This window comes from Hoplias malabaricus, chromosome 6, assembly GCF_029633855.1.
Source record: "Hoplias malabaricus isolate fHopMal1 chromosome 6, fHopMal1.hap1, whole genome shotgun sequence".
NCBI lineage: Eukaryota > Metazoa > Chordata > Actinopteri > Characiformes > Erythrinidae > Hoplias > Hoplias malabaricus.
The window spans coordinates 30,826,796-30,851,236 of record NC_089805.1 but is presented as its reverse complement, the minus strand read 5'-3'; the positions used below and the strand labels follow the sequence as shown (position 1 = coordinate 30,851,236).

At 42.1% G+C, this 24,441-nt stretch overlaps 1 protein-coding gene across 3 annotated transcripts in view; it reads right to left on the bottom strand.

Annotated features, from left to right (window-relative positions):
- Window positions 1-24,441, bottom strand: part of csmd3b (CUB and Sushi multiple domains 3b) — a 484,418-nt gene that overhangs the window by 224,472 nt on the left and 235,505 nt on the right. For all 3 annotated transcript variants that reach the window (XM_066675840.1, XM_066675838.1, XM_066675839.1), the window contains exon 6: window positions 2,954-3,066. In XM_066675840.1, coding sequence (XP_066531937.1) covers window positions 2,954-3,066 — 113 coding nt within the window. The remainder of the gene's footprint in view (window positions 1-2,953; window positions 3,067-24,441) is intronic.

Genomic DNA, 24,441 nt, shown 5'->3' with positions numbered 1-24,441 from the left:
ATGGTGTTCTCCTGGGAACAAAGTCAGCAGGCTGGGTCTCTGTGCAATTTTAGGGCTTATTTTGTTTACACAAACATTGCCCTGGTCTAAAAATGTACACTGCTCAAAAGCACTTCAGAATGATCTAACACATATCTGACATTCAGAACTTTCAGCACATCTAACTGGAGGAAAACAGACTCCACAAGTTAGGTAACAAATTGTGTGCTTGAGTTGCTGCGGCACACACATTAGCACTAATGGCATTATAGTTTAAGCAAATGCTTGTAGAATCATGTCTGACAGAGACATAGTGGAGTCCAGCCAAATTAATTATTCCCTCAAGCCAATGGTGAATCCTGAACGAACATGCCTCTACATTCTCCCCAGAGCCTAATGAGTTGGTGGCAGGAGTGACCATCAAAGAAAGACTTTATTAGCCATGGCAGGCACTCCAGGGAACAGAAAACTGTGGCAAAGCTTCCTCTGTTTCTAAAAAGATGAGGTTTCTGAGGTTTCTATTTCTAACTGACCTGCTCTGAAGAGTGAGAATAAGAGCTATGCCACCGCATTCTATAAATCACCATTGTGACCTAGGTGGAGTGACTGAAATGGATCCCTGATCCATCAAGAGTGATGCTGTATAGGGGTGAACTATTCACGTTAATACACAGTGGTGATAATGCATAAATCAGTACATTTAAAAACCTAATTATATTTCTGCCTCCATATGCACCACTTGCAAAAATCATACCATTAACAGATTGGTCAAGGCTGAAATTGTTTGACTGATCAATGGAAAAATCAGTTTGTGTAAAGATACAAAGGTCTGTAATTTATCTCACTTCAGGGATATATGGAGATGTCATGTTAATGTTTGCAAATTCTCTCAAGTAGACAACAAAAGTCGTTGTATTTTTGTTTAAATCATTCAATATTTAAGTCATGTCTAATCTTATCCAAAAATTCCATTATCACATTAAGGCTTTTAGCTCTGCTCTTATTCAGTCACTTGTAGGCTAGACCTAGATGCTCTTGTGATGCTTACTTGTCTGGACTCAAAGGTGCAGTCAAACTTTGATTAAGCTGCGTTCAGGCAACTCCACTCTTATCTGGCTGGGTGGTGTAGAGTGCATCTGTCTGTAGAAAGCAGAGGCCAGACAGCGTTGCCAATAACGGCTTTATTTTCCAAAGACTAGTGCTTCCTTCTATGAGCATTCTGAATGGGGAGCAACAGCTGGCTAATGTCAATAAGAGTGGCGCCATCCGAAATGGAACATGCTTCTTTTTCGATGGCATCTCTTTCAGACATATCAGTAGGCTAAATTGGATTTCTCTGGGCTGGTGTCCTGAGACACTGTGCAGCTGCTACTTTTTAAACACCGCTGCTTGTCACTCCCCAGGTGGTGTGAACCTGCTATTTCACAGTCAGGGAGGGAGGGGAAAAAAACAAAAAACAAAAAAATAACAAAAACAAAAAAACCCCACACCACTCCTGCTCATTACTAAGAAGATAGAACGTAATGTGAAGCACTTTCTCTTTGGAGCTTTTTTGAGTCTTACACAAATGACTGGCTTTGCTGGATGAATGACTGAGCATATGTTTGATCGTTGTCCTTGTTTTAAAAGTGTTTATGGCATATTCTGAAATGAATAACAAATGAAAATGGTTTATTTTGGCCTAGACGCCACCCAAATGATCTGGATAAAGGCATGTACCCTAAACCAACTGGAATATTAACAGGAAAAGACCCTTTTCCACTAATGTGCTAATAGGATACAAATGGTGATATGAAATTCAAGTATAAAGCACATTCTTTTGTATTAACCTAATAGCAATCATTAATAACACTGAGCAAGTTACTAAAATCAAAGCTTTCCTGAATTATTAGTTCAAAATTAATGAGTCTTTCTTACCTCAAGATATCCTTGCAAGAACCTGCCAGTATTTTTTCTAAATTTATGAAAGTGGAAAACAAGCAAAATGTTGTTTCCTAATACAAATGACATCTCTGTATCCGAGTTCTCTAATTAGATGTGCTGTTTTTCATGAACATCAAGGTTAAATACAGCTTTAAACTTGAGGTATGCAATTAGCTTTTACAATAGAAGAATGACCTAAAGTGAATTCTCACATTTTACTATAATTATCAAATTACAAATTAGAGAATGAATAAGTCTAACTGCTAAGTTAATTGCAAAATAATTCATTTTGAATTACGCTCAATCACATATTTCAGTATGTAAGGGTCGGCAAACTGTTTCATATTCCACTCAAAATACAGCCAGTCAAATTAATAATCAAGAAGTAGAGAAGCTGGAACTAGGTTTATGGTAAATGTGTGTCAGACATTGGTCACAAATACAATACACAGCCAAGCACATGAGAAGATTATGGCACTGAATGACCTATTACAGCGTAAACACATGTAGAGCAGCTTTTGATGAATGAAGAAGAAAAAGAGACAGTTATTTCCAAAAAGGAGTTAAAAAAAAAAGGAGATTTGTTCTTAAAGGACATCATTTGGGTAGGGAAAATAAAACTAAATAAATAAAATAACATGCAAGCATTTGCAGCAAAATAACTTTCTGTTTAATTCACTTTCCAAATAGTTAGCAAAAACATAACATGTTGGAAAAGGAGCACTAAATAGAAATATTTGTCTCTTACTGTTTTGAGTAGACATTTGAAAAAAGAAAATTAAAACATTTACATGATTCAAATCATTTAACTGGTCAAAACAAATACAGAAAAATGAAAAAAGGAAAAAAAATCTGTAATATTCTACCATCACAGACATTAAGAAAAGATCTGGGAAAAACAGGTTGTGAGTAATGGAGGAGTGGTCGGCCTGCACTGATGCTCTGGAGCATCCAAGGTCTGGCTAACATGATTTGGCTGAATTGTTTCGAAGGACTAGATTATTGGAAGCCCTATATGGGCCTATGTGGAGTGATTAAAATGGCAGCTTACCTTGATAATGGGCGCTAAAGCCCCTGTATCGATGGTTGCTGTCAGTTACAAAGTGTAGCCTCAGCCAGTTCTTGTTGCTGACAATAGGGGATGGCACGTTCATTCCAGATAACCTACAGGAAACAAAGGGGAGAAATCTTTAAGCTTGTTACAGCAGACAACCCATCAGCGAAAACTAGCACTAACACTTTAACATCACTTACAGTGCTTTATTTCTCTTGTGCTGAAAAGAGCAGGCTAAAGCCATTAGCCTTCGAGGTTGGAGGTCATTTTGTGGTCAGTGTCCAAATAAAGATAGGCCCCTATTGCACCCTGCACTAAACCAAAATCATCTGATATGCTGTCATGTACATGTAATTTTTGCCCCTGAATGTCACAGGATCATTTGCATTACAAGATCATTAAGTAGTATAGATACAAAAATGAGTGTCACATTCACACTACAAAGCCAGACAACACAAAGCACACTAATCTTCCTTATATCAGTTAATGACATTATCAAGTTATGTGGAAGTAAGGTGACTGTTGTACCATACTTACTATACAATATTACTATACACTTCAGTACTTTTACTAACTACAGCTAACTAGACTAATCATCCTTACTGGCTTAGAAAGATTATTTTGGGGAGGTTGCATGTCTTCTTGATCAGCCCTCTAAACCGGCTATCAGATTTAAAGCTGCTAGTTCTCTGCCTGTAACGTAAGCTGAGCTGAACTGGGGAATGTGACAGTGATGACTATTGTAAAGAGGGTTAAAAGTGCAGGACTGCTATCTTGGAGCATGATTCTAGCATTATTGTTATTTGACATTGAAAATACAGTCCTACATTGGGTCTAAAAAAATAAAAAAATACACAAATCATAACCAATAGCTATTGGAAATTATCTGCCAAACCTGATAGGGATGCTTTTTCTACATTCATTTTCCCCATAGACAAAAACAGCTTATACACAGGACTCATTTGGATGCTAATGGCAAACTATAAAATATCAACCCCTGCTTGCAGGTCTATTGTCCAACACTCAGAGCTCCACCCAGCTAAGTTACTGTTAAAGTATACTGCCAGCCCATAATGCTATTTTCATTTGTGGAAATGCCATCTTGTCCTGTGTTACAGCTACAGTGAAGGCTGTCAGTTTGGGATTGGAAGATCATAAAAGATACGACCCACGCATCACTACGACGTGACGAGTTTGCAGTTGATTTGTTGGAGAGCTGCAACAGAGGACAGAGGTCACACTCTCACCCCCTCTTCTCTCTCCTAACTTGCTCACAGTGCACCCTCCATCCCCACCCCCCACTCCATCCGTGCCATTTTATTGATGTCTGACGGGAGATGTCATTAAAAGGACATGGCCACATGAATCATTCTTTAATGGCCTTCGCAGGCTGGAGCCCTGCCATATCATTACTGTTATCACACCAGCACTAGCCACACACACAACTGTTGGATTGGGGTGATGGCAGTGTGGGAGCAGCAGGGAGTAGAAGCCCAGTCAGATTCACAATTTGCCTCTATTTAAATTAGGTTTTGACTGACCATCCTGTGGAGGGACAGGAGGCAGAAAAATGGCTATTAAAACTTCAAAAAGGAATCCGTTTAGCTATGGATTACACGCTGTATTTTTGCACTCTCATTGTCAGCAGTGGTCAGAATGGCTTTCAGACCAGCAAGGCTCTGCAGGACAATTTCCAGACTGAATGGAACCAAACAACCTAAATGGTCTTGAATTTGAATTAGGCATGTTATCATTAGCTAGCTATGCTTTTTCGCTGTGATCATGTCTGGCGTTTAGGAATGAAAATGTTGTTCACGTGCATATGAATTCTACTAACATAAGAACTCGATAAAACTTCGTATATTATACAGCAGAATGCTTTCACTGAGTGAAATGTACTAAATTTAGAATCAACAGTCAATGTTGGGATACATTCATAACACACACGTCTTAATGGCCAATAGCTTCCTTCACATGTTAGTGTGCTTGATACAGCTACAAATCAGTCTGGTGAGCTTTTTCCAAATGACGTTGAGTGCAAACGATAATGGCATTAGTATCCAAACACTCCCACTCATGATACTGAAACACACAGTCTTTACATCAAAGTTGTATGAACCTCCACGCTACATGGTACAGTAACTACAAAACATGACATGTTTTACACTGCATGATTTGACATGGCTTAGTGGTTTATAGCATCTATGTGGCGGCCACAATGAGGTTGTGTCTGTTCTCATCATGTAAGAGATCCAGACCCAGGTGGTACAAGTAAAAACCGGTACATCACTAGAGTGGTGAAATACTTATTCAGACAGTGTGTGTTTTGCCCATCTGTAATGTGCATTTTAATGCAATGAGTTGGTATTCTGCTGGAACATTATTCCACATGAACTGGAAGGCTTGCTTGGCAGAGCGTTTGCCCACACACTGTTCAAACCTCAGCTGCAGCACATTCCCAACATGTTCTTCTGAATCATTCACAACAAGAGGCAAAAAGTTTCCTAGCCCACTCTAAAGTGCATGTGGTGAGTGCTTTACCAAGTGCCAAAGCACATACTCGCTAGCCTCTGGCAAGAGGTCATTATCCAATCAAAACATAAGTAAAAACAATGCTGAAATAACTATAAATGTTAAAAACACATACATAACATTTTAAAAATTCAAAATTTGCTATAAAAATGCCATTAGAAATGTACCATAAATACTACATTAGAAAATGAAATGCCCTGACTTGAGTGTCATTTCCAAATAAGAAAATTATTTTATCAACATTATCACAGCCAAAACCAAAAACTCTTGTTTGAATAGTTCTCAAATTATACAATTAAACACAACAAGAAGAAACAGCTACGATTTCATTGCTCAAGGAAAATTTAGAGTAATAAATATACAAGTCAAAGATAATGGCATAATAGACCAAATTCAAATTTACTATTGTTTGTATATGCAGAGTATTGACAGTGTGACATCACTGCCCTGTGCTCTAGGTGCCAATATTATACTTTCCTGCTCAAATTCACTTAGTGGGTTTCATGCAATTTATTGTAACACATTGTAGTTGTTGTAACACCAACAACATACTCATAACACCCACCTCTAGTCTGAATGTCAAAATCCTTAGAGAGAACAAGCGCACACATTCCCTCCGACAGCTTGTGGGCACAGAACATTTTTCTGTTGGCCATCCGGCCAAGACACAAGCTACAGCCTATAGACTCTGACTCATCACAGTCCACCTAAAGCACAGGGGACACATGCATGCCTATCACTATAATGATGATCCAAGAGTGAAGCAATCCTCTTTTATCTCAGCATGATGACCACTGTCCCTCAGGCTGTTCCAGGATGCTATAATAGGCAAGATGAATGCCCTTGCCTCCTGCTTTAACTGTATTTGATCAGGATTCAGGGATGTGCTGACTGTGAGGCATCGGGCAGAGTAGGCTGTGTCTCCGGAGACAGGAAGAGGAGGAGGAGGAGGAAACTGATCACATCCCCACACTTGTACCTCACCCTCCAGTCTGGACTTTAAGCTGGAGCACACTGCCATTTACTGAGATCAAAATGATGCAAATTCCCATAGAATAGAGAGTGACAACAAGAAGAGGGAATGTGGAAACAGATGGGTTGAGGAAAGCGGGGGGAGGCCTGAGAGAAGAGAAAGACAGAAAGAGTTGAATATATAACAGATGGAAATGATAAAAAGAACTAAACAATTAGGAAAAAAAGGCTAATGAAAGACAGAGAGGGGTTAGAAAGAGACAAACAGTGGCTGAGGAAGGGCCAGGGAAAGGCTGCATTCACTGTGGCATTTACAATGATTTTCCTGTCTTCCGGCATTGTGAAAGGCCTTCAAGGTCTCAGAGATAACTGCCAGTGAATTGATAGTGACAGCGAGAGTTAAGAATGAACAGACAGCGAGGAGCTACACGACAGCAGTGTCACCACTTTGTCTTCAATGAAGTCAGCCATGATCTGTATAGTCCTAAAATTTAACATGACTCTTTCTGCCTTGGGGGAAACTAAAAGTAGTGACTGAATTTTTACTCTTGAATTAAAGTTACACAGAGTTCAGTAGAAGCACTTGCCCAAAATATCTACGAATCAGGACAGTCAGACGAGTCTGCCTCAGAACAATGCTATTTGTTTCCTGCACTCACGGACCATTGGGGGAATCTCAGATGTTATTTTAAATGCCATTTCAAAGCTGTTAAATTGAAGTTGCAAGTGAAGTTTGAGTCACCATAAAGGACTTAACCAAACCCATATAAACATTTATAGAACTTGTGTTGTAGAAGTACTGTGTCAGGAGCGAGGGGCGGATTGAGGGAGGCGGACGCACTCGCTAAAACACAGCTTTTTAATAAAGGAAAACAACAAAACAGAGACCTTAACAAAACGAAAACAAACAGGGAGCTAACCAGGCTAAACTAAACAAGGGGAGCTAAACAGGGCAAACGGGACTGACAGACTAAAGACCAAACGAAGGAACGAGAGAGGAAAAGAAACTACGACACGAAACAACGACTAGGGAAACAGACACGGAGAAACTGTGGAGACAGACGGACAGACTCGAAAACACGACCGACTAGACATGAGAAAAGTGAAATGAGAAATGTACGACCAACAGGACGTGACACAAGAGGGCTTAAATACAGACACAAACGAGACACACCTGGACAGATAACGAGGACGGGCTGACACATGACACGGACGAGGGCGGAGACAAGGATATAAACAAAACATAGCCATGTGCGAATAAAGCACATGGCGGGGACAACAGACTGACAGGACGAAGGCGTGACAGATGCCCCCCCCAAGAACGCGCAACTCCCGGGCGCATACTCCTAAACCCCCCAGGAGCTGGCACTGGAGAGGGCACGGAAAACAAGACAGGACAACAAACCAACGGGTGACAGGACTCAGGACAGGACGGGAACAGACACAGGAGCTGGGGACACGACAGGACCGAATATACGAGACGGGACATGGGACATGACAGGAGACTGACAAAGGGGGGCAGCAAGAGACGAGAACGGACTGGACAGGACAGGAGTGGACACATGGGACTTGACAGGGTTTTTGACATTGGACATGACACTGGATGGAAACAGGGACTGGACAGAAGACGGGACAGGTGACAGAACTTGGTGCTGGGACTGGACGGGAGCAGAGACTGGTGACAAGACACTGGACAGGATAGGAACGTTAGACTGGACAGGGGTACGTGACTGGACAGAAGACAGGACAGGTGACATGACACTAGACTGGAACGGAGACGGGACTGGAGACTGGACAGGGGATTGGGAGGGAAACTGGACCGGAGACAAGACAGGTGACTGGACATTGGACGGATACGGGAACTGGACGTGAGACAAGACAGAGGGTTGAAACAGGGACTGGACAGGACTGACAGGGGACTGGACAGGAGACGGGACTTGAGACAGGACCGAGGGTTGGAACGGGGACTGGACAGGACTGACAGGGGACTGGACATGAGGCAGGACAGAGGGTTGAAACATAGACTGGACAGGGCTGACAGGGGACTGGACTGGACTTGGCAGGGGAACAGGTACAAGAACATTTACGGGGACTGACACAAACACAGTGACCGGGACTGGGACAGAGACAAAAGCTGACACGGGTACTGGGACAAGGACAGAGACAGGAACCAGGACAGGGACAGACAGGGGAATCAAAACAACAGGTGGGTACCCAGGGCTGGCAAATGTCTGTGGGGCAGTCCGAGGAACCAGCCTGGGCACAGTTCTGGGGATCGGCCTCGAAGTCTTACGGGCCGACCTACGGACATGGACAGGAGCGGCCGTAGCCACAGTCACGGGGACAGGAGAGGCCGTAGCCACAGACACGGGGACAGGAGCGGCGGGTGCCGCCATAGTCACGGGGACAGGAGAGGCCGTAGCCACAGTCACGGGGACAGGAGAGGCCGTAGCCACAGTCACGGGGACAGGAGAGGCCGTAGCCACAGTCACGGGGACAGGAGAGGCCGTAGCCACAGTCACGGGGACAGGAGAGGCCGTAGCCACAGTCACGGGGACAGGAGCGGCCGTAGCCACAGTCACCGGGACAGGAGCGGCCGTAGCCACAGTCACCGGGACAGGAGCGGCGGGTGCCGCCATCACCGAGACAGGAGCGGCGGGTGCCGCCATCACCGGGACAGGAGCGGCGGGTGCCGCCATCACCGGGACAGGAGCGGCGGGTGCCGCCATCACCGGGACAGGAGCGGCGGGTGCCGCCATCACCGGGACAGGAAGCCCTGCGACGTCGTCCACGGAGGCAGGGGAACCTCCGACGTCGTCCACGGAGGCAGGGGGGCCTGCGACGACGTCCAAGGAGGCAGGGGGGCCTGCGACGACGTCCAAGGAGGCAGGGGGGCCTGCGACGACGTCCAAGGAGGCAGGGGGGCCTGCGACGACGTCCAAGGAGGCAGGGGGGCCTGCGACGACGTCCAAGGAGGCAGGGGGGCCTGCGACGACGTCCAAGGAGGCAGGGGGGCCTGCGACGACGTCCAAGGAGGCAGGGGGGCCTGCGACGACGTCCAAGGAGGCAGGAGACAGTGCGACGACGTCCACGGAGGCAGAGGAATCTGCGCCGTCGTCCACGAAGACTGGGGAACGTGCGACGACGTCCACGGAGGCAGAGGAGTCTGCGCCGTCGTCCACGAAGACTGGGGAACGTGCGACGACGTCCACGGAGGCAGAGGAATCTGCGTCGTCGTCCACGAAGACTGGAGAGGCGCGCGTCGCGCTCACGAAGACAGGAGAGGCGCGCGTCGCGCTCACGAAGACAGGAGAGGCGCGCGCCGCACTCTCGAGGACAGGCGCGGCTGGAGGCGCCGCGTTAACGAAGACAGGGGCTTGTGCTGCTCGCCGGGCTCGCGCTGGAGCTGTAAAGGGTTTAGGGGGTTTCACAGGCGCACCCATTAGATCACCTCGAGGTGCGCCCCTGTTAGCCTCAGACCTCAGAGCTCCGGAGGTGAGGCTAACAGCCCCTACCCTTAACGCCCCCCCAAAAATTTCCCCGGACCTGAGGGGGTAATCCTCCAGCGAGGGGGGAACTCCAGCACACTTCTTCCGCCGGCTCTTTCGACTCCCGCTGGCGCAACTACTCGATTCCCGAGTCGACTCTTCCGCTATAGGATCCGGAACAGCGCCAGGCAGGAGCTGGAGCCGGCGACTCCATTCCGAGGCCGCTTTCAAAGCCTCCTCCACAGGATCTTTGGGGCCTGTGCGGAATGGAGTCCGGCGAACGGCACACCCCTTAAGGTAATAGTCCGTGCTAGCTGCGTCCTGTGGGTCGTACATTCTGTCAGGAGCGAGGGGCGGATTGAGGGAGGCGGACGCACTCGCTAAAACACAGCTTTTTAATAAAGGAAAACAACAAAACAGAGACCTTAACAAAACGAAAACAAACAGGGAGCTAACCAGGCTAAACTAAACAAGGGGAGCTAAACAGGGCAAACGGGACTGACAGACTAAAGACCAAACGAAGGAACGAGAGAGGAAAAGAAACTACGACACGAAACAACGACTAGGGAAACAGACACGGAGAAACTGTGGAGACAGACGGACAGACTCGAAAACACGACCGACTAGACATGAGAAAAGTGAAATGAGAAATGTACGACCAACAGGACGTGACACAAGAGGGCTTAAATACAGACACAAACGAGACACACCTGGACAGATAACGAGGACGGGCTGACACATGACACGGACGAGGGCGGAGACAAGGATATAAACAAAACATAGCCATGTGCGAATAAAGCACATGGCGGGGACAACAGACTGACAGGACGAAGGCGTGACATACTGTTACAACACTTGCTATGGTGCAACAACATCAAAAATAAAGCAGCCGATAAGTTTACTGACACTTTTGTAGTTAATGACACTTTTCCACTCTATGGTACCTACTCTGCTCAATTGTACTTGACTCTACTCTCTAGGCACCTGGTTGGTTTTCCACTATACACCAGGAGTGAGTCAGGACTAAATAAGTACCTGGATCCAGATACCAGGGACCCGATGTGCCTAATGGAAAAGCAAAAGAGCCCGGTTGAATAGTAGGGACAATGCAGTGGAAAACCACCACAAATGGTTATAAATGTGTGCAAAAAATGCTAACAAAATAAATAAGATAATTACAAATTCAAACCTATAATGACTTTTAGCATTAAAGTTGGTATTAAAGACTCCACTTGTTTGGTGTATCTGTTCCTTTATTTAGCTAGTTGGCAAGCACAGCTAAAACACATCTAATGTGTGGTGAATGCGCTGGCTGCAATTGCATCATCCAGATGAACATTGAACACTGGTGGTGGTTGATGTGACTTCCTAATGTTCCAAAGAATGTAAAAAAAAATCTGGCACTATATAACTGTAAGTGTAAGAGTAGGTGACAGCTACCACAGCGGATAAAGCCCAAAAAACTCTGATTCTCATTCTGAACTTAAAGCCAAACAAGAAATGGAAAGAGAGAGAGAGAAAAGTTTTTACAAAGTTTAGCTAGATAATTAACTGAATGAGGCTAACCCAGACGAGGACAATTTGATTATTGAAAAACCCACTCCACCATTTGTGCTGCAAGCAGTAATGTGATAAGCTTTTGTAAGTCTGAAAGACCATAGGTCTGTCCCAAAACCTAGTGAGCTGCCTAGGTAGGTAAGTTTAAGTAGACAGCGTTCTAACGGTCATCTGTCCTCATGAGGGACATTATTGAGTTAGTTAGTTAGAGAGAGATTGCGTCACAGCTTGTTCCCGCCCATCGCACGCAACTAATGTTTACTTACCTCAGCGGCTAGCGCCACCTCCATGTTTCAGCGCAGTGGATTGTACTCTTCCTATTTTATTCGCAATATGAATTATTTTGACTCTGGGAGAAAAGCGAAATAGTTGGGAGATATTCTGCCGTTGCATAATGAGACTGCCTTAAAATTCGGTCAGATTACGATATCTTAGTAGACAGCATAATGAGGTATCTAAGAATTTGGGACAGCCTACGTGTCAGGAGTGTGCACACTATGACATAAAATGCTCTCTAGTTAGAGGGCTCACTAGGGTTTTGGGACAGGCCACATGTTAAACTAGCGCTGAAATGGACAGCAAGTGTGGCAACTTATTTTGCAGAAATTCCACTAAACCTATCATCATGCTTCATTTTCATATGTTCAGCACTTTCAAACACTCCCTCCTAGAAGGACCCCAGAAAGAAAAGTAGCCAGAGAGACAGAGATAGAGAGAGAGAGAGAGAGAGAGAGAGAGAGAGAGAGAGAGAGAGAGAGGCTTTTGAGTGAGAAAGAGAGAAATCTAAAAGGCTGACGTCAGTGACTCTAATGGACTTTAGTGAGCTTTTAAGCTTTTGCCATTCGAGTCACATCCCAGGATCAATACCTTTCAGTGGCTCAGTGTGAAATAAGGAGAGATTCATTATTAGTGAACGACAGCCGTTACCTTGTTTCTTAATCAGAGAATCTGTCTTAATTGTCAGGCCTATAATTAAGACAGGTGGTGGGGCTTATATGCATTGGTGTTTAGGTGAGGATGCAAATACACATACAAGAGCATACACACACAAATACAGACACTCAGGCAGAAACTTCATCAACCTCCTGTATACCTGAGTACTCAAGAGAGAAGGCTCTGAGAGAGAGAGAGAGAGAGAGAGAGAGAGAGAGAGAGAGAGAGAGAGAGAGAGAGAGAGAGAAAGAGAGAGAGAGAGAGAGAGAGAGAGAGAGAGAGAGAGAGAAAGAGAGAGAGAGGCACTCTCACTGGCGGCCGCCTCATCAATCACGGGGGGCTGCAGAGCAGACGGATGGGGGACCGCTGGGGAAGGCGCTCACGTCTCTCCATCAAACTGATGTTTTGAAAGTAAGTAATCAGTGTTCTCCACGGGCACTCCTTCTGTAGCCGAGCCCACCTTCCTCCTCCCTCCTTCTCTTTCTTCCCCTCCCTCCTTCCATCTTCCCCTTCTCACTCTTTGCTCCATAGAGTCAAGGCCTCTCCATCCTGCTGCATTCTGGGAGACATATTTCATCCAGTTCAACACAACGGAGGGAAGCAACACTGCTCAAACACTGAAGGGTGCCTTTTGTTTTTGTGGCAGGTCATGTCAGGGAGGGGAAAAGAAAGATGAAATGGAAGGAGGAGGTGAACCGTGGTGCAGTGTAGCAGCACAGTACCAAGATCTGCTGGGTGAAATATTAGTCTTCTTTTAGCAATAGATCATATATTTGTTTATTGATTGATTGATGCATTCACCTCAAAACTACAGCTATAGTGTGAAAGTGTTGTTGTGTTGGCTGCACTGATCTCTCCAGGTGGCTAGGAAGGCCCTCCCTCTCCTGTCATGCAGCACTATGTTAATCAACCTGGGCAGCTGATAACTGAGGTAACAGAATGGGTGGTTCTCCTCCAAGCGTGTTGAGATGTACAACATTGTGTTTGTGGCATTATGCAAAGATGTGGTTGCTTTCTTCAAGTGTCTGAGGGAGCTCAAGCTCGCCTTCACTGTAGCAGTTTAGTAGCATCATCTGACAGTAGCTGTTCACCTAATCACTTTGGAGGTTTTGTTACAGTGTCAATATAGATTTTATTTGAGCTTTTAATCTTTGTATTGGGTGGGAAAAAATCAGATTCTATGAGAGTTAATAATTTTCAGGCCTGTGTACTATAAGCTACAATTAGCAGCTTTATTGGATAGAGCAGTTTATTAGTGTGGTAATAATAAGCTTTGGCGATAAATAGTCTCTCTGACAGTCAAGCTTCTCTAATTACATTGTGTATGAAAATGTTTTCCACACTGTTAAAGACCTGGTTCATGATTGTACTGGTCTCTAAGCCTAAGCCTGGTCAGTTTAGACTCCGATGGAGCAGAGGGTGAGATATTGAGGCTGCTGGTCAGATCATGTGTACATGAGCGCTGGACTTGGCCCGAGCCCAGAACCTCCATTTTGAGGATCAGAAGGGCTGAAGGGGGGTCGTGGGGAGGACGGCGGTATGGCATGCAGCAGAACAAATGGACCAGTGCTCTGGCTAATGACCACACAATGCTTTTACCCAGACACATATTTCACCCGCAGGTTTATACCCAACACCCGCAAAAGCCATTTCAATAAAGCATGTATTTACAGTGAGCGATGGACTCCAGCAAATGTCACCCGAGCTGGAGTCACAGGCCGCAGCATTATATCTCCTGATTTAGTGGAGCTTCAGGCTCACAGAGCCCACTTTAGTTCATAAAGTACAACTGAAACTACATGCTCTTAATAAAGCTGAGGGATTTCACATAAGAAAACACAAGCACAGGCAGAAATTCACTTCTGGAACAGCTCATGGTGAAATCTGGTTTTATCGAAATGGGATTCCACAGGCCGATCGCTACACTGTGATGAAATGTGAAGTGAATCTTAAAGAGCCCATATCTTGAAAAACCTGCTTTTCCTCTGTGAATGTGTATGATACAGACATAATTCCTTTGGAATTAGGCCTAGTTTTTGTGATGCATCCAGCCCTTTAGTTTACAGCAGTTTTGCAATTCACATCACATCATTCATAATTTTATAAGAAGGGACGGCTGAGACAGCTTGTGAATGAGGCACAATACAGCACAGCCAATCAAAAGAGGACATTTATGTAGAGTGTTTAAGGCACAAAAACAAGCTGTTTGTTTATATAGTGACTGTTCTTCGTGTTTACAACTACAGAAATCTCAATGAAAATAAATAAATAAATAAACAGTTAACATCTAGGATATGTACAAACTTTTCAGTTGTTTTTTAAGTCTGAACTTACTATTTACCACTGCAAAAATCTGCTTTGAATAAATTGTCTTTGTGATGTCACAAAATAACAATAAATTTACCTTTCATGTTTCCAATTAAAATCAGATTTGTTCATTTTTAAACGAAGATAGTTTGCAAGAGGTAGTGTGTGCTAAAATAAAATAAAATAAAACCAAATAACATACATCAAGCAATACATGATTCATTTACAGTGTATGAGAATGCAAATCCCCCTCAGAGTTACATTATGCAATGGATTATGCAGATCTCTCTGTCTCTAAGCTGAAGTCCCTCGTACTTAACAAAGGGTACCCAAGCAGTGGAACCGAGACAGAAGTATGGATACCGAGTAAAAAACAAACAGGATGCTGTAGCACGGCCCAGCTGATGGACAACAGCCTCAGCAGTGTGAGCTTGTTTAAAGAGAGTGATGAGTAAAATTTACAATGTTGAGAGCTGCTAAAGTCCCCCCTGGGAGCGATGTACCTGTAATCAGTGTAGGAGGGGTAAATTTCCATCACCTCTATGCTCTACACACACACAGAAAATCGTGTTATCATATTTAACCACTGCATAATGTGCAAGACTATGCACCATATATATATTTGTTTACTGCAGTTATGAGAACTCCAAATTATCCATAGGAGAGGAGATTTAAAGTGAGAAAATCTCCAGGGGGATCATATGAATACTCAGCGAGACCACTAACTGCATTAACTACAGTCTGCTGTATTTCCACACACATTTGATTCTATAAATAATTAGGGGTGCTCTGACTGCATTATGATTGTGATTCAAAATAAATATGTAAGGAATAATAATTAAAAAAAGAACTGTAGAGTTATTGACTGAATAGCTAATGATACACATATTGCATTCATTCATTTTCTGTAACTTCTTCATCATTTTCAAGGTAACCGTATGTGCGGGGACTACATGGATACATATATATATATATATATACTTGCACACATCAACTGAACTGGCAATTGCATAACAATGTCTGACACATTTAATCACAACTTAAATCCATCTCTGAGCATTTCATTCAAAAGAATTATGTTTTTCTTGTTGTTGTTGGTGGTGATGTATCACCCTCCCCCCACTCTTTTACTGTAAGACAGACAAAGTATGTGTTCTCTAAGGCAAGCTAAACTATATATGGGTATTGTCATCTGCTAACCCAATGAGAATCTATGCTACAAACCAATGTCAGGATCAGTGATCAAGATTAATTAGTTTTCTCAGCTTTGCTGAATAAGTCTCAGTCTACGGCAGCATGTGAACTTTAAATATGTTTCAAACATTTCCTAAATCTGGCGAGTCTGTTCTTTTTATTCCATTTAACTGGGATTATTAAGATGAAAGTAAAAGGTGTCTATCTACATTGTGTTTGAAAATTATCAACAGACAGTCATGAAAGAAAGTTGTTATTCACAAGAAATATGAAGAGTTTCTAAATTCGGAATCCAACTTCTTAGCTTTGGTGTCAAATTATATCTTTTCACAAGTCTGTAAGTCAAATGGGGACATGTTACAAAGAGAGCAGTGTGTGCTCTAAACATTTTTGTTATTAAGTGTTTCAGGGTATTTTGTCAATAATATTGTTGGCGATATGACACAAGACTGAAAAACATTTTTTTTTTTTTAATTTTAAGAAAAAACACGATTGCAACAAAATAAGTGTTATGTTAATATTAATTACATTAAATTAAAAATATTCACACATAATACATTGGTTTATTGTACATTGGACATTTTGTAACCAAAGCACCTCGACACGACTTAAGTCACTCTTTGTGTTGGAGCAAATCTCCACCTCAGAGCCATTTTCCACTGTATTTGTCACAGTGCCTTAATGACTAATGTAAAGAATGTAGGCTATATTATGAGTACCTGCATGATCTCATTATGTAAATCAGTTAGAATATCACTATTAGTGTGATGTTAATATAATGACTGTTTTGAGCTTGTATTTGTCCTTTTCTCACAATTGAACACACACTACACATCACATTTAAATCAATCAACACAACTGTTCTAAGCTATAGAGTGTCCTAAGTGTCCTTCAGCTACACACAAGCAAAAAAGCTATCAAAAAAAAGTCAACACCTACTAGTCACCTGTGTCTTCACTGCATTCTGCATACATTTCATTTGGACTAAGATGACTGTAATGTTGTTGTTGTGCTCCAGTATAAGAGTTGAAAGTACATGCTCCTAATGTGTCACAAATAGGACACAATTTGCTCATAAGTTCCATATTATCAAGGCCAGTAATTTCACTGCTTCAAAAACCAAATAAACTATCCACACCTTTAAATAAAGTGTTTGCAATTTTTAAATACATTTGCCACAATATCTCAATAATCTAAATTGTGAGTCTAGGCTGGGCTATTATATATAAATCACAGTTAAAAGCCTGGACTGCAATTTGAATGACCTCCTATAAAAGGTAGGTTTAAAATGAGTTAATGTTGAAGTTATGAGAAGAGTTTCAGCCTTGTCTGTGTATTACGTGAGGCCCAATTCAGAGCAACTTTGCATGCATGGTGTAGAAAATCTGGCATTTACCTGTAGTGGTTGTACAACATGCTGACATTTCATCTGAATTAGCAAAATCATAAAGCCACAGCACTATCAGTTGAACGCAGAGACCGGTACAGAGTTGTGTACACATGTACTTAGCATTTAATGTGTGTGTAAAAGCCAGTATCATGGCAGGGAGTTTTGTTAGCCACCCAAATGGATTGTAGGTGCAGTAAGCATGCCTGTAGCTGGCACCATGCTTCTTCACTGCGCTAGTCCTGCACAGCCTAGTTCTGCATGGTTACCCACTCCCTATCCCTCTCTCTTCCATCAGCCATAAGCCTGTCCAGAATCTGAAAAAGCCCATCGCCGTCACAGCACATACAAGTTTAATCACTTGGACTTCCCCATTCTCTGGTCCAAGCGCTTGTTTTTGCTGTTGTACGGGTTTCTGTATAAAGGTTGAATGTCGAGCGGAGAGGATTGTAAACAGCTTTACAGGAACTTGTAGGAACAGATCAATGTTCAACACTCTGCTGATCACAGTGTTCAGACCTATCACTCAGAAGCTTTGGGGGGGATTGTGAGTACATAGATATAGAGTATTTTCAAAGTGCTCCTCTTCCTGAAAGTCTAGAAAGAAGACAAGGTCTTTATCATCACTGTTTTCTTTTGTCTCATGCTACAAATATTAATTGATTCCAATCACTCTCAATGTTTCATTGTGTAGTAGAAATTATTATAAGCAATGTTAGGTAGTATTTTTGCTGGAACGCCTACCAGGCATCACTTACTGACTGACTCCTAAGGTTGAAACGCTCATGCATTCACAGAGAGAACTTAAGGTGGTGCTACTACACCGTCTGTTGTTAGTTCAGCCACATTCCAGTTTGTGATCTAAATTTGATACCGTTTGGTGTGTTTCCACCAACATAAACTGGTTCGCGAATCAGAACAATTCTTTCCCAACCAGAACCAAAGAAGAGTAGGTTCACTGATATGAGGCACCAATGCTTCTCCAGACCTTCCAATGACAAGGGTTATTATATATTGGGCTTTCCTGTTTTTGAAATGTCAAAAACACCTCTGTGGCAATGGCTGTATGGCTAATGGTGGTCCGGCAAAACTAGGCTTGCCTAGTTTCTCTTTGCTCTTGTTACCTTAACAGTACAGGTTCAAAATCATTGTGATACTTCACTGACCAAAGATAGGGAGAACAGAGCCTCTGTCATTGCTACTCCAGGCTCAGCACTGCAGACCCAGCACAGTGTAACTCATGGAAGCAGGTAGGAAACCATCCCCTTGCCACACCCTTAAATTCAGCCCAGTGCTGTAAATATGAATTACACTCTGCAACTGTAAGGTGAGCCCGGGAGTAAAAACACCAAATCTTGTCTATTGCTCCCTTAACCATAAAGTAACAATCACTGGGTGATAACAGATAAAATACATAGTAAAGTGTGATGTAAATGTATGAGATGCATAAATTCTGATCATATTTTTGGCTTGATCTTGTGCAATACATATCTTTATGTTGATCTCAAAGACTAATTAACAAAGTATGGTAGAACTAGGTAGTTATCTAGAAATTGAAAAAAAACAAAACAGATTTTTAGTCATTTGAGCCCTCCAACGCCAGTGTAAACCAAGGCTGGGTGACTCCTCTGTTCTAACACTTCACCATGTAGTGCATCATCTCTGTATTTTAAAGTCTGCATGGTCAGTGGCAGGGCCCCAGGTGCATCTGTGTGAATGATCATTCCGCAGAGGCGGTGGCTGTGTGATTGAGAGGCCTCGTCCCTCATTGTTGGCTTTCTGAATCACTGTTTCACATTGAGATCTAGGAGCCAACAACCTTCCTCAGCAATCGATAGCCACAGAGTAATGCCAAACACATCTTAATTCCGAGAGAGGCCTTTTGTACGGCAGATGAGCAAGAGCTGCTTTTCCTTTGTTGTTCACCTCGCCTCAATGCTCTGCAGATTTAAGGGCGTCTGCTGTGATGACACTGCTGGCTCATTTGTAACTTTTGGCTCATCCTGTGCTCTAACAGTGTACACGACTCTCCTGGCTGTCTGCTGCTTACTAAGAATGGCATTTGTCCCACACAGCAAAGAAACTGACAATCCAACTTTAGTTTCTCCAATTTGTCTGTGTCAGTGTAAGTGATGAGAAACTGGGACTGCTTTTGCATGCCATTCAGATGTGTCTCTTAGAAGTCACCCATAGATTTGGCCATAACAAATGTGCTTCAGTTTTGGCTTATTTTGTACTGTGTAAAAGTTAAAGACCAGACTTTCTTTACATTTTCTTCAGTCAAGGCAGCCATTTACTACAATGGTGGGACACACTGCTACTGAGTTTAAGAATCCAAAAATCTCCTTAAAGTGCCATTGAGAGCAAACTACAAGTTTATTGTAGCCTTTTTAAGATCAGGAAACCCATTTAACCGACAATTACTAAAACACCTCTAAAACATGAGCACAAAATAAAATCTCAAATCCAAATATCATTGGCTGATCATTTCATTTCATGCACAACAGCCACTTTATCTCCTGCTTTTTCCCCAAACTTAAATCTGAGCACAGAACTGTGGCTCATTACAACAACAAAGCTCTACAGTTGATTTTGTACCTAGTCTTTGGCAAAAATAATTCATCCTTTACTTTCTCTTTTGACTCTGAAAATAACAAAGAGAAGTGTAGACTTGCTACAGAATGTAAATTAAATGTTTTGTTACTAATACATAACTGTTCTTATTACACAAATTCAATATACATCAAATGCATTCCAAAATGACATAAGTAACTCCTGTAAGATCTATCCAGACTTTTGTTGACAAAGGGGCTCTTTGGTTTTCTGTGACATGTGATGAGTGTCGGTGCTTATATTAATAAAAGGGAACTAGGCAATAAATGAACAGCGTAAATGTCAGTGGTTTTTGGACAATAAAACAATGATATTATTATATCAAAATATGTTATTCCTTCGGAATGCCTCAGAATACCAATAAAAATTCCTGAGTTTACAAAGCTGCTCCGTATTAAATTTCTATTTTCATCATTTTATCTGAAAGCAATAAAATATGAGAAAGCTCTGCCTTGAATTCTGATTCATACTTTATTCTGGAGAGGCAATTATAACACAAATGGATGAGAAAAGCATACATTAATTTACAAAAGGTATTACTCTATGTTAATAAGGCTGGATACAATAAAAGGCAAATAGCAACATGCTAATGATATCATGCTGATGCACTCTAATCAAGAGAAATTAGGGCAACAGACAGTCAGCAGATTTTTTCAAGGATGATCAAAAGCACTGCTTTGAACTTGAAAGCAACATACAGTACAATCTCATTAGTGCCACACGCATTACATTGTCATAAACGTCAGCACAACAAAACCTGAAACAGGGAATGAAGAGGAAGTGAGAAAGCTGGGGAAAACAGCCTCTCTTTAATGAAAGTGAGTGGGTTTGCAGCTGGCTGAAAGGAAGGGAATGTGCTATTAGATTTCCGTTTAGCATTCCCAGGGAGATCAACACATGAACAGAAATTGTGGCTGGTCTTACCCAAACACTGGGCTGTATTAGAGAGGCACAAAAACTGAGCCCAAATGAAATCTGTCAGAACAATAGCTATTCCACTTACAGGCAAACTGTGTATATTCTACATTTCACTCTCTACTGGCCTAGACCTGTGCTCCATCTCACTGCCAGTTTATAAACGATTGACCAATGCATGATACACACAATGATGCAATCATACACACATTTTGCAATATTCATAGAAGCTCAAACTTTCCTTCAATTCATTCAATAATTCATTTCATCTCTGGTGTTTTGCAGAAACAAATCTGAAATACACTCTTCCAGAAGCACAAAATGACTAGGGTTGTGATGAAGAGACGGCAGGGTAAATAAACAAATGAACTAATTTACCAGCAACAAATACTATAGAGGCTTTATTTACCTCTGTGAAACCAGCATATTTTGCCCATTTCTAACATGCAGACATCTATTCTGAAGCTAAGCAGTATTCCAGCATATGTTTAAGGCCCATACTTCAATTTAGCCATTTGTGTCTGCTGCCATCATTAAGATGTCTCTGAAACCCAAATTACATCTGTTTTTTGATGTAAAACCAGGTGTAGTGTCCGCTTTGCATAAAATATCTTCTAACATTTAGCAGAATTAATCTAAAACCACATTACTTACAAAGAAATTCATTGTTCATTTCCCCATGCACAAAGCCTATGGACTGTATATTTAATCTCCAGATACTCCATTAGTTCCATTAGTGATGTGTGCAGAATGTGTACAATTTGTATCTGAAACCTGTGGAAAATTGTTAGTTCACTGGGTCTGCTTTTGCTACTCCAGCCTTCTTAAAGTCTGATAAGATGCTGGGGTGACTCTAGCTCAGGCAGGTGGCAGTGAGTGGCCAGTGTGAGCTTCTTCAACCATTTCTATTTCGTCTGCCTGGAGGGTTTCTATCAAGTATTCTGGCTTCATCATCTGTTTCAAAAAGCAGAGAGTGGCTTCTTCTGGTTTTTCCTTTACTGATGGAACAAAAAGGAATGGACATGCATCAAGTCGGGAATGATTTCCGAGGCTTGATGTAACCCCCTTTCCGTGTTTCAGGGCAACCAGCTGAGAGAACACAGTCATACTTCAAAACAAGGGCAGATTAAATTCACCATCCTCCAGCACGCATGTTTTAGCAAGCCTCTCTCAGCAGGCAGAGGATGCCATCCAGACGATGGTCTGAACCTGATACGAATGAGAAAAGGTGGAGTCTGCATAGCTGGTAATGAGCACTAGAATCCTACTGATAGTTCCTCTGCACTCAGCTGTAAGCTCTGTGGTCAGCTGTAATGGTCAGGCTGGTGGGGTGCCTTAGAGTAATCTGGATCTCAAGCTATTCATTGCTAATAGTGAAAACTGAAAGAAGGAAATGAAGAAATATAGATATTTTGCATAAGTGAGCTCCAGCATTTGGAAGCTGTGACAATAAAGGCTCTGCATCGCATGGAAGCTATTCTGAAATGGAAAGACTGAATAGCAGGCCAAAAAAGCCTACCCCGCTAGTCTAATAAACACAAAAAACCAACCTCCACCAAATGTCCAATGTTCAAAAGAAGATTTTCTCCCTGGCCAGAGTTACTTGAGTATATTTGTGCCATAATTTACTGACTTTGAAACTGAATTTCAAGAACCAATTTGCTTTCATAAGCACAAAAGATGAAAGCCCAGTCTACATATCCTCAAAAGCCAGGAAACAGACCCTAAAACAAATGAATAGCAAGAGATTTTGGGAGTCTCGACTTTAAACTCGAGTTCAAAAGACATTAATATAATTGCAGTTGTACATTTCATTTGAGGCAAAAACAAATTATGACATCCATCTAGTACAAGGACTGCAGACTGTGAGCTCTGCATGCTATTTTTTCTAGCTACTAAAGGTTAGAATTTTCACTGTTCTGATTGAAAATACCCTCAGGGATACTTTTTATTAGAGAACAAAACTCTAATATAATTCCATTTTAGTTGCACATTTTTCAAATTTGCATGAATCGAATGGATTAAGGGTTTTATTTTCATGGCTAGAGAAGAAGGTAAAACTCTCCCCCTATCCCCATGAGGAAAGCAATGCCATAAAAATCATTGCTGTATATTAGAGGATAGATTGATAGTGTTAATTTGTGAAAATGTCCCTGTTGTCTGAAAAGTCTACCTGCTTTTATTGAATTAATCCTGATTTACATTAAAACTGCACTTAACACTTAATAAAGTTAGTTCTGTTTTTGTGAGGGCTACACAGCAGACTGCTCCCACTGTACAGATAAAAATAACTCTGTGTGGTAAATAATTGTTTTAAACATATAGATGTTGGAACATTTAACTACTCAAATATTCAACTATCAAACTTTAATGAAAGGAAAACGTATCCAATTTTCATTTCTGGGTCAGGACACATTCTAATGTGGTCATAGGAAAATTCGGAACAGAGCGGAATATTTGATATTTCATATATAGGGCAGTCCTTACTGATGAATAATCACCATTGCTGTTAAGTATATTTTCTACAATATTAATTACACACCCATCTGGCAAAACTTTGAAATAATCTCTCTGTTTCAACAAACATTGCTTATTCTCTCAGCTCCACTGCCCAAACTAAAACACTTTGTGGTTCTAAGATTACTGACTGCCTTCAGTTGCTCAGAAAATTTTGTTTGCCCCCTCTCACCCTGTTCTTCCGTATTCAGAACACCCACAGGACCACCAACAAGCAGGAATAATTTGGATCATGGAACTAAAGGGAAAATCTGAAATCTTGGCTGATCAGTGTAACAGATGAACATAAACATAAATATGTATTGAAACATGTCCTTGGCAGCTGCCTCAAGTTGTAATGTAAAAATAAATAAATAAATAAAAAAGACTGACCACTGCCTTAAACTCGCATACGGCAACAAATGCATTTTCTCATTAGCACTTTAGCACAACTTTACATTGCAACTTTAATAAAGAAGAGCTAGAATAAATGCAGACCTTCACTGAGCAACCTCACAGACTTTGCTAAAAATGAAGTAAAGTGCAGGAATCTGTTGACTGCTCCTGAGCTGGAGGGCCTCATCTCAGTGACTTTCCGTTGTGCCTGGTGGCCATTTGGGCTCTAACAGGCCTCCAAATGAAATTCATGCCTCAGTCGAGCAACTGGGTGGCACGCTCTGCCGCTGGTGGGCACAGAAGTAATCAGAGAGAGGAGCCAATGTGCTGATATTAGACTTTCAGTAGAGGTATTCGCTTGTGGCGTTGTGGTACACACAGGAAACAAGGTGCTAGCAGGAGGCTAGATTAACTATCACACAGAAGGTACCATTACACCTGACTTTTGATATAAATCAGCAGAAACTAACTTTTCTGAGAATGTGTGGTAAATGTGCACAGAAAACATGAGTAAAGTCAGGTACTGATATTGGATGATAAGATCTGGATCATAAATAGCATTTAATGTCATTCCATTCCAAAAAGAACTGACATATGAGTGTCACGTTCTCTTGGTAAAACATTTCATAGAAAATGTGCAAGTCTATAAATGGGTCAGCTACAAGAAAAAAAAAATCAGGGAAAACCTAAGTGCA